Below are 12,121 nucleotides of genomic sequence, written 5' to 3'. Positions count from 1 at the left end.
TGGACCATAGCCTGGCATCAGCATTCCAAGACTACATTAAAACCAAACACTTATCTCCCAGAAGAGAAGTGAGTAATGATCAAGGCAGGGCACAGGTCAGGCTTTTGCGGGGCTGATAATACTGTGTCTTGACTTGGGTGATGGTTAATGGGTGTTTGTTTTATAATCCTTCATTATATTGCACATGCATGTTTAGTATGTTATTTGTATACATGTTCCATTTCATAACAAGAAAAAAATAACTGAGAAAAATAAAGGTTGATCCAAAATATTCTTTAAGTATCAAGAACTTTATCTGGAAACGTAAATAGTAGCACAGAAACTACTGGTCGAGCTCCACTGAGTTAACCAAAGCTTGGTATTCAAAAGCAGCTTAAGAGGCCATCCGGTGCTATCGCCCATCAATGCAGAAATGACCTCAAACACACCTCTACCAGGTCCGTGACTGACAAATGATAAGGACCACATCTCTTCATCCCAGTTTTGGACAGATAGGTTTTACTTCTCACAATAAACTAAAACCTCCCTCCCTCAAAATTCTACCCACTTATCTTAGTTCTACTTTATGAAACCACAGAGAATACGAAATTCTTTTTCAAAATCACAGCTGCTATCAATGGATTTTTTTTTTTTTTTTTAGGTCTCCAATATTCTTCTCTTTGGGCTAGGTATTCCAAATTCCTTCATCCAATTTCCCCATGACAGCGTTTAGAGTCAGCTGTCCTTTCCTCCCTTTCCTTCTGTTCCATTTTTGTTTGGTACCCCTCTGTAGAGTTTGCATTCTTCACGTCACATGAGTTATCTTGAAATTTTTGTTGTTTTTGGCTTTTTCATAAAAGTAATAGTTGATACTGACCAGAGTATAGACGAGCACTGTAGTTAAAGAGTACAAACTGGGACAACAGGTCTACAGAGCCCTGTGGTGATACGTACCCCAAGTCATAGAAATGCACAGTCTTTAGTCAACAGACTCCAGAAACCATGCTTCTAGCAAATTTTCCAAAGGGAACAATCATACATTAGCATCATGCAATGACATCTGTATAAAGACGTTCATCTTAGTTTGATTTACAATCAGGAAATGCTGAAGCAATCTAAATGACCATTATTAAAATAATAGGTTTCTAAATTATGGGAAATTATATAGTCATAAAAAATTATACAGATCTGTATTTTGACCTAGAAAGATGTATTAAGTTACAAAATGTATGTTTAAAATAATTTAGACAAATAATTTATGTATAATTAATATATATATTTTTTTAGAACAATGTGTTTAATTTTTAAAGTTTAGAAAAACATTCTTTTAAAAGTTTAAGAGTATCGAGAAAAGCAGAGATTGGCGCATCTGGGTGGCTCAGTTAAGCATCTGCCTTTGGCTCAGGTCATGATCTCAGGGTCCTGAGATCGAGCCCCCAAGTCCCTCAGCCCCCATGTTGAGCCCCCATGGCTGGCTCCCTGCTCAGCGGGGAATCTGCTTCTCCCCTCTCCCTTTACCTCTGTCCCTACCCCTGTGCTCATGCATGTGTGATCTCTCTCTCAAATAAATAAAATCTTAAAAAAAAACAAAAACAGAGACTAATTTAGAACCTCAAGAAGAAAAACTGGCTAGCTGCACATTAGTTTAGTTCAGTCAGACATGTTATATAGGCAATAACGACACAGAGCTTACTGGAAAGAACTGGAGATAAATGCAAATGCTCTGAAGATTTTTTTTTTTTTTCATTTTACCTCTTGCCTAGAAAGAGTCATGGGTAACTTTTCCTCTGCCAGTTCAAGTTCTAGCACTGGATTTGAAGAAGTTAATGGTTTCTGGTCCTCCTCTTTCGGCTGTATCTGTATTAATAGCCAAAAGAAATAAAATACAGTTTTTTAAAATATAATACAGCTAATATTTACCATTCTATGCATTAACTGGTCATGGAAATTAAACATGTTTTAAATATTGAAGGTTTTCTAAATGTTCTACCGAGGAAAAAGCTCCTAATAAATGTACATGCTTTTGAAAACTCCTCAAACTCCTCCGTTTGAGAGACACAAGTAGCAAACATGCACACAGGAGACAGCATTCTTGCTACTGAAAAGTGACAGAAATATAATGGTTTCCAAAATCAAAACCTTTTAAAAGGGCTGAAATTTAGACTCCTTTCTCCCTAGACTCTAAAGAGTTTTACTTTTTTCTTAAAAACAATCAACTTGCTTCTCTTCCTTGAGAAAATCATCCTACAGAGTTATCTGATCCTTGCTCTGGGTTTTGAGTGAAGACTCAAAAAAAAGAACTGCTTTCTAGGAAACCTGTGAAGCCTCAAGCTCCTGCTTTTTCCTACCCTCCTTTTTGAAAGGTAGGATTCCAAGTGCACCGAAATCACTGCTGGACATGTACAAACACTCTCAAAGCTACAGAGAATCTGCCCCCGAACGGAGCGAGGAACCCTGGGGAAAGAAGAGCACTGCAGCATCAACGACAGCTATAGCACCTCTGCCCTCATCCCACAGAGCGGACATTCTTATGCACAGGGACCTGCAGGGGAAAAAAATCTCTTCATGTGTTTTGCGTCTGCTGCCCAGCTCACAGTTTAGGAAAATTAAGCTCAGCAATTTATAAGCCCCATGGTGTGTGTGGTCTGTAAAAACATACTGAAACATGGTTTCCCATCTGATCATGAGACTAATCTAAAATGCCAAAAGAAGATCAAAAAAACCATAAGAGGTCAACATTAAGGAAAAAACATTCAATTAAGAAAGGCTATATGGTTAAAATTATATCACTTCTGATTCTGTAGTTAATGGCTAAAGATTACATTAATCGGTGCTGACAGAAAATTGAAGTAAAAAACTAAACTTCCATATTTTCACACACCAAATCGGCACCAAGCCTCATAAATGGTAACTAGTTTTCATAAAGGAATACAAGTAATACATGCTGTATTTTCATTACTACCAAGAAGGAAATATTAAACATGTTTTAGAGAGAAAGCCCTATGCTTTCTTTTTAAGCATAAAAACAGGTATTTCTCCCAAAATCTCAGGATGAAAAGCATTTTTAATTATAGGATGCCAGTTCATTGCTTGTAGGAAAAAAAAAAAACTGAAGACATATTGTCAGCAGGACTCAATGTTACAATCAGGATCTTTATTTTGCTTCAGTGCTTCTCTCTAAACAAGAAAGTACAAACATATCACTGAAGCGAACGAAACAACACAAAACTGCCCCTGTTTTAAATTATTTCCCTACCTTACCAAAAAGTTGAAAAGGTTCAAATTTAGGGATCTGGGAAAGCAACAAGTGAGCACACTAAACCCACAGTCAGTGATTCTCTCTCCAGATCAAGTGTCCCTTAGACAACGATGGGCAAGCAAAAGATGAGAATTCTTCTGAGTATTCGATGGCTATTTACATAAATTGTGTTTTAACTTCCTAAACTGGAAGCGAATGAAACCAATATATTTATGGAAAATATCAAAATACAAATGCAAACTTTCATATTTTAGAAATCTATCAGAAATGTAAAACTACATTTTTAACACTTGCCCTCTGCCAACACTACAAAACCAAACCAAATTTGCATTCCTCATGCTTCCTTCTAGAAATGCTATGCCAGATAAATTAACTTCTAGAACTTTCCCCATCACATGCACAAGAACATATTATACACATTTCACAAGCAAAAAGTTGATGTCAGATTTATGATCTGGCAAAAATATTTCAACAGAACCTCTAAATTTTGTTTAAAAAATTATCAAACCAAATACTGTCTTCTTTTAAAGTAATTTAAACAGAATTTCACCTCATAACATTTAACCCCTCCCAATAAAAACCCCAAAATATTATTCAACTAGGATAATAGCTGAACAGGATAATAATAGGGTAACCTTAAGGATACTTTTAGTCATGCTTCAAAAATATACAGTCTTCCAGACAACTCATTTGTTTCTAACAAATATTTCTACATATTTTCTATACAATAGACAAGCAGTGTTTGAAATGTGGTACCTTATTACACAAAAGCATATAAATGTATGGCATTCTATCCCAGGCAGAGGTACTCAGCGCCAAAAGGAATTATTAACAATGCAAACATAAAAGCAATGGCTTAAAATACTCAAGTGAAAGTGGGGAAAATACCACTGGTAATACCACTGTGATTGAATAAAATGTTTTGAAACCCTTTAAAATAGACTTTTATTGGGAGAGGTGGGGAAAGGAGTGGTGGTGGAGATGAAGATGAGGCAGTATCAGATCCAGGAATTAAAAGAAAAAAAAAAAATTCAAGCTTTGATCTCAAGCCACTTCATGCTGTCCACAAAAAGCCAAACCATTCCAAGCCAAAAGTCATGCATGTATTTTCCTGAATTCAAGATTAAAAAAGAAGAAGAAAAGAAAAAAGCTCATACCTCTCCAGATGGCTTCTCATTTATAGGCTAATGTATAACATTGATAAAGTGAACAGAGATCAATAATTTTGTCACTTTAACAACAGCTGTAAAAATTTAAACTCAGAAATATACAATAACATAAAAGCAGGCAGTCATACCTTGTAGCCACATCTTTCAAAATATGCTTCCTCTTCTTTTTTTGCAAGTTCACTACGCTTGAAATACTTTTTATTTTCCTATTGAAGAAAGAAGTACATTAATAGGTCCCTGGGTAAAATTTCATGTTCCATAGTCAACCTAAAAACACTCTTCAGTTTTTCAAGAGCATGGTCAAGTTTGATTCTATAGAGATTATACTGATTTCTTGAACATGGCACCTGTCCTCTTACCCTGCTCTAAATATGAAGTATTTTTCTTACAGCATCAGTTTAACAGGCATATCCAACAGCAAACAGAAGAAACCAACAATATTTTCCAAATGTTCACATTGTTTTGATTTGATTTCCCAATGTTTGCTTTCAATGATAATTTCTACAAATGAATTCATTACGAACCACATAAAATAGGATGCTTTATTTTCTCCCGACAGAAACAACTGAACAAAACTTAGGGTTAACTATATCTGACAGCTTAAGTCCCATTACCCAGAGAGCTGCAAGGTGTGTCCAAATTCTTCTTGTCACTTGGAATCTTTTTTATCAATTAATTGTATTTGTATTAATCAAGTCTTAAAATTGTATTAATTCTTAATCTCAACATGAAATGGTTTGAAAGTATTAACAAAATCGTTTAAAGCTATTTGTTTTATAAGATTCAGTGTTATGAGACAAGCTCTAAATCTGTAGGAGAAAACAATATTAATTCTCTACTACGTACATTATTCTCATTGTTAAACCTACAGTTCCTAATTTGGACGTTGTTACCGTCTACTGCTATTCCTCTTGGATATTATTCCACTAATGATATAGCTCAAATAAAGCTACTGCCCTACTTTATTAGTAGTAACTGTAATAGTACCTAAGTAATACCTCCACACATGTATTTAGCACCTCACAGTTCCCAAGCTCATTCACTCTGGCAATAATCATGGATGCTAAGTTCATGACAAGAAGGGTTGACAGTGAACACTGGACAGCTCAGGCTGCCACACTTGAAAGCACCGGTCAAGCCTGGCATCAGGAAAACATTATGTGTCCCCTATGTGATACACATAGCATCTACAAAGTATTCTTGCCCAAAAACCACATGTCAATCTAATCACACATTCAAGTCTCATTTTAAATTCAATTTAGTTAACATATAGTGTATTATTAGTTTCAGGGGTAGAATTCAGTGATTTCTGAGTTCCAAATAACACCTAGTGCTCATTAGATCAAGTGCCCCCACTCACCTCCCCTCCAGCAACCCTCAGTTTGTTCTCTATAAGCTAAGAGTCTCTTATGGTTTGCCTCCCTCTCTGTTTTTATTTTTCTTTCCCTTCCCCTATGTTCATCTGTTTTGCTTCTTAAATTTCACGAGTGAAATCGTACAGTATTTGTCTTTCGCTGACTGACTTATTTCGCTTAGCATAATACCCTCTAGTTCCATCCATGTCACTGCAAATGGCAAGATTTCATTCTTTTTGATGGCTGAGTAATATTCCTGTGTGTGTGTGTGTGTGTGTGTGTGTACGTACACACATATACACACACATTTTCTTTATCCATTCATCTGTTGATGGTAGGTCTCATCTCTAGTTTATTAGAAATCTAGGGAATAGGGAAATAAGCTAAACACCATCACTGGGAAGCAAACACTGGGACATTTACCAAACTAGCAAGTTTCTCCAACAAGTTAAAGGCATAAAAAAAGGGGGGGGGGGCGGTGTGAATGAAAATGTTCTTGATTAAAAGAAACCAAGAGTCATAGTAAACAAATGCAATGAGTGGACTGAGTGGATCGGATTTGAACAAACCAATTGTAAAAACATGTATGTATATATTTTAATTCAATTGAGGACACTGGAACATGAGAGGAGTATTTAATGATATTAAGGACCTAACTGCAATTTTGTTGGGTAGGATCACATCTCGTTTATTAAAGAACATGTTCTTATTTTCTAGAGTTACAAGTGTTAAGACAAGGATAGATAAGAGGTTCATTATGTAATTCTCTTTTTGTATATGTTTAAATTTCTCATGATAAAGTTTTGTTTTAGTCTATTAACTCAATGAACATTCACTAATTCATCTACCACACACTAAGCACAGCTTTATAGATGTAAAGTTGAAGGTACTGTCTGGAATAAGGAACTGATGGCATCATCCCAACAGCAATACTACCTGAGAAAGCAATAATATTAATCCCAGTTTAGACATGAGAGACCTGAAAGGGCAGGGGACATTTTCACAACTTACTGAGCCTCATGAGTAATACGCACAACTAGAACTCTAGTCCTTAAATCCTTTGAACTGATACAGTATTGCAAGCTACAGTTCTTCACTCCTAAAATCTTATCCCAGCATCAACTGTTTCTTTTGACTACATAGCATGTAGCTGTTGTATTTTTTTAAAAGCTTTTTTTATTTATTTGAGAGACAGAGAGAGTGAGACAGAGAGAAGCACAAGTGGGAGGAGGGGCAGAGAGAGAGGGAGAAGCAGACTCCCGCCGAGTAGGACCCCAGATCCTGACCTGAGCCGAAGGCAGACGCTTAACCGACTGAGTCACCCAGGAGCCCCTAGCTGTCATATTTCATATAAATAAGCTGATAAGCACATACTGGTATCCTCTCAGAAAGAGCGGATAGGTAGGAAAAAAGTAAAGGACTCTCCAGGCCAGAGTCTGTGGTGCAGTCTGCGGTAGCATCTTTTACTAGCACGCCCCAATTCCATGGAATACACCTAAGAAAATCTTAGCCCAGAACACTGATTCTCAAAATGTGGCTCATGGACCTCTGGGAGGTTCCTAAGACCTTTTCAGAGGTTCTGCAAGGTCAGACGTATTATCATAATAATACTGAGAGGTTATGCGCCCCCCTTTTCCCTCCAATCACACCTGCACTGATGGTACAAAAGCAGTGGTGAGGAAAATCATTGGAACCTCAGCACAAATAAAGGTAAGTATTGATCTTTATGTCTCAGAGTTCATTGTATTCTTCGTCTTTTAATATTTGGTATGATGAAATCAAACATATAAAGCAGTTTTGCTACATAATAAAGTAGGACAGTTGTCTCCTGTTTGGCAGACGTTTTCTCAAAACTGAACAAAGCAAGCCTGTTACTAAAAGGACAATGATACTATTTGTTGCCTATGATAAAATTCCATCTTTCAAGCAAAAATCAGATGGTGGCAAACTTGCAGCCATCACTATGAACTTGATGGCTTCCCAATACTTAAAAATTTTTCTGATGAATCAGTGGTGATATTAATGAATGCCATTTTTTAATATCATCTAATGAAATATATCACCATGTAGAAGATCTATGTAACTCAGCAAACTATGACAGTACAAAGGAAACAATTCCAAAATTATGCATAGGCAAAAGATTTATGAGCAGAATAGATCAGAACAGATCTGGAGCATAACAGATCAATAGATTGTAATATACAAAAAGTTCACTGATGGGGCACCTGGCTGGTTCAGCCAGTGGAGAATGTGACTCTTGATCAAGGGGTTTAAAGTTCGAACCCCACATTGGGTATAGAGATTACTTAAAAATAAAATCTTAAAAAAAAAGTTAATTGATAACGGTCAGAATCCATACTCTCATCTTTAAAAAATTTATCATTGTGTAGTTTTAATATAGTATCAAAGAAGAATATCCACAATTATCCGAACAGGCTATTAAAATACTACCCTTTCCAACTACCTAGCTGTGTGAAGATGAGGTTTCCTCATATACTTGAACAAAAACAATGTATCGCAACAGGTTAAATGGAGAAACAGGAGAATCCAACTGTCTTCTAACATGAAAGGAATTAAAAAGATTTGCAAAATTGTAAACCGTCATTCTTCTTGCTAATTTCTTTTGTCTTGGAAAATACAGTTTTCATAAAAGAATTATGTTAACACACACAGGTTTATTATAGTATGAAATAGAAGTCAACATGGAATATAAGTATTTTTAAATTTCCCAGTTTTAATTTTTTAATTCTTTATTATTCTTTTTGAGAGACAGAGTGCACGCATGCACTAGTAAGGGGAGTGGGGGAGGGCAGAGAGAGAAAAAGAATCTCAAGCAGGCTCCACGTCCAGCACAGAGCCTGACACAGGGCTCGATCTCAATACCCTGAGATCCTGACCTGAGCCAAAATCAACAGTCAGATGCTTAACTGATTGAGCCACCCAGGCGCCCCTAAATTTCCCAGTTTTAATTTCTAATCGAGCAATTATCAATAAATACATCCTATATAAACAAAAGCTCTCTGGAGCCATCAATTAAACATGTAAAGGGGTTCTGAAATCAAGAAGTGAGAACCAAGGTCCTAGTAGAATCCCCTCATTGGCCCTCCCTATGCCTTTACCTAGTGTGCCAAGCAATACTGAAACCACTTGGGCCTCAATGCTGCCCACTGATCCTGGTGTATTTAGTTTGCTCTCCTATTCTCTACAATGACCAGTACACATTCTCCACTCTCTTAGACCTCTTATCCCTTCATTTCCCCCTCATTCTCAGCAAATGACTAAGCCACTCTGTTACAGAGAAAAGGAAAGCCATTGAAAGAGAAGTCCTCCCAGTACCAATCCTTACTGGCTCTGCACCAATTCTTTCTTCATTTCAGAATGGAAAAGGAAACCCTCCTCCTGCCTAAGGCCAATCCCTTCCAGGGGCATTCCAGATCTCAAGATCTCCCTGCTGCTCAAGGAGCCTGATGCAGGGCTCGATCCTAGGACCCTGAGATCATGACCTGAGCTGAGGCAGATGTTTAACCGACTGAGCCACCCAGCTGCCCCTGAATGAATTATTAACAATAAAATTAATTTGCTTTTCATTTTGGAATTATAATAAGATAAAAATAATTTGCTTTATACTAAGTGACCATTTATTTTATGACAACAAAGGATGTCTAAAACAAAAGGTTACCCACGTTTCAAATGTCACTCTTTATATACCTTCTATTTAGAAAAAAAGAGCAGTTTGAAAGAGCAACTAAAGGTTCTCTAACTGTAAAACGTTATTTTACAAAGTACACTGAAAATACACTTTGAAATATAAAGTGCTGGGGACACATTTATGATAGAATTAAAATTGTAGAGTATTAAAAGTTAAATATCAGCGAAACAGCATCTTTAAAGGTAACTCAAGCAGGTTAGATAACTTGCCCAAAGTTACAGAGCTATCTAGGGATGCAGCCACAATTAGATTTTATGACTTGTTTATTCATTTTACAAATTTACTTTCCTTTCGAACTATATTCAAAATATTCAAACTCGAAGTTTGTTGAATTAACTACAGAATGCATAATAAAGACCTACAAACACAAAAGTCTAAAAGTGGCTAGTATACATTTTAAGATAGCATATGAACGGATGGTTTAAATTTCTTTGGATTCTCTCCTAAAGCACCTAACATTTCTATTGGCCCTGTCATCCTGACAGATTTTAAAAAACAATGTGAAATGGGTATATATAAAAGTGCTTCTCCTTTTTAAGACAGAACCTAATTCCTACATGCTGCTTCACAAATGTTATTCTTGGACTCTATCCAAGTTGTACTTTCTAGATTATAAAACTGAGATTCGTAGGTCCGAAGTACAGAAACCTATCTACCATATCACCTGAAATGTCTGCCCACACTAATAAAGGAAAATCAAAATTTAAAACATTCAACCATGACTGTCAACATTTCATTAATTTAAAATCAGCCTTCCTCAATCATGTTAAGGTTTTTAGTGTTTATATATATTAGATACAATCATCATCAAGAGCTCTACAAAAACACACTGGAAAACCAACAAATATACAGCCTGAATATGCAAAGCAAGCCACTATAAGGACACCTGGGTGGCTCAGTCGGTTAAGCAGCCAACTCTTTTTTTTAAAGATTTTATTTATTTGACAGAGAGAGACACAGCGAGAGAGGGAACACAAGCAGGGGGAGTGGGAGAGGGAGAAGCAGGCTTCCCGCGGAGCAGGGAGCCCAATGCAGGGCTCGATCGCAGGACCCTGGGATCATGCCCTGAGCCGAAGGCAGACACTTAACGACTGGGCCACCCAGACGCCCCAAGCATCCGACTCTTGATTTTGGTTCAGGCCAAGATCTCAGGGTCCTGTGATCAAGCCCCACATGGCGCTTCGGGCTGAACCTGCTTAAGATTCTCTCCATCTGCCCCTCCTCTGCTCCGATGCTCTCTTGCATGCATTCTCTCTTAAAAAAAAAAAAAAAAAAAAAGACACTATACATGAGTTCACCAACCATGTAGCAGGGTCAACATCTTGCTGAAATATGAAAATAAGCCTTAAAATCCCTAAGGTAATATACCAAATGGAAGGACACACAAACACAATCTGAAGAGACACAATGCTACATCAATGGACAGGTCATCGAGATAAAGAAATGATGCCTTAAAACCAGCTGGACGTAACACATACATACGAACATCCCATCCAAAAGCAGAATAGACATTCTTCTCAAGTGCACATGGAACATTCTCCAGGACAGATCATGTATTAGGCCACAAAGAAAGTCTTAATAAATTTAAGAAGAATGAAATCACATCAACCATCTTTTCAAACCACAATGGTATGAAACCAGACATCAATTACAGGAAGCAAACTGGAAATTTCACATATATGTGGAGAGTAAACAACACGTTACTGAACAACCAAAGAGTCAATGAAATCGAAGAAGAAATCGAAAAATACCTTCAAACAAGTGAAAATGAAAGTACTACTTACTAAAATTTATGGGATGCAGCAAAAGCAGTTCTAAGGGGGAAGCTTACCTCAGGAAACAAGAAAAATCTCAAACAACCTAAACTTTACACCTCAAGGAACTAGGAAAAGAACAAATGAATACCAAAGTTTGTAGAGGGAAGGAATTAACAAATATCAGAGGAAAAATAAACAAAATTGAGACTAAAAAGATAAGAGATCAATGAAATTAAGAGTTGGTTTTTTTGAGAAGATAAACATCAACAAACCTTCAGCTACATTTATCAAGTAAAAAGAGACAGTCCACAAATAAAATCATAAATGAAAGATGTTACAACTGATACCACAGAAATACAAAAGATCTTAAGAAACTACTATGAACAATCATATGCCAACAAATTGGACAACCTAGAAGAAATGGATAAATTCCTAGAAACCTACAACCTTCCAAGACTGAATCACCAAGAAATACAAAATCTGAACAGACTGATTACTAGTAAGGAGATTGAATCAGTAATCAAAGACCTCCCAAAAAACAAAAGTTCAGGACCAAATGGATTTACTGGTTAATTCTACTAAACATTCAAAGAATTGATACTAAATCCTTCACAAATGCTTCCAAAAGAGAGGAGGGAACACTTCCAAACTCATCTTATTAGGCCAACATTACCCCAATTCCAAAACCACACAAGGATTCCACAAGGAAAGAAAATTACTGGCCAATATTCCTGATGAATATAGACGCAAAAATCCTCAACAAAATATTAACAAACCAAATTCAACAATATATTTGGAGAACCATACACCGTAACCAAGTGGGATTTATTCTAGAGATGCAAGGATCACTCAATGCCGGCAAATCAATGTGATATACCACATTAACAAAATGG

The 12,121-nt window shown here is 36.6% G+C and overlaps 1 protein-coding gene across 3 annotated transcripts in view; it reads right to left on the bottom strand.

Moving 5' to 3' along the window:
* The window catches only part of PRPF18 (pre-mRNA processing factor 18), a 51,672-nt gene that overhangs the window by 29,609 nt on the left and 9,942 nt on the right, over positions 1 to 12,121 (bottom strand). For 2 of the 3 annotated variants that reach the window (XM_032425655.1, XM_032425653.1), the window contains exons 2-4: positions 4,536 to 4,613; positions 4,396 to 4,422; positions 1,732 to 1,836 (exon numbers count right to left, since the gene is read on the bottom strand). In XM_032425655.1, the coding sequence (XP_032281546.1) occupies positions 1,732 to 1,836; positions 4,396 to 4,422; positions 4,536 to 4,613 (210 nt within the window). The remainder of the gene's footprint in view (positions 1 to 1,731; positions 1,837 to 4,395; positions 4,423 to 4,535; positions 4,614 to 12,121) is intronic. The other variant, XM_032425654.1, reaches the window with a different exon arrangement.

The sequence above is a fragment of the Phoca vitulina genome, unplaced genomic scaffold, assembly GCF_004348235.1.
Source record: "Phoca vitulina isolate PV1807 unplaced genomic scaffold, GSC_HSeal_1.0 scaffold33, whole genome shotgun sequence".
NCBI lineage: Eukaryota > Metazoa > Chordata > Mammalia > Carnivora > Phocidae > Phoca > Phoca vitulina.
Note: the sequence above shows the minus strand (reverse complement) of the source record. Positions and strands in the feature narration are given on the sequence as shown.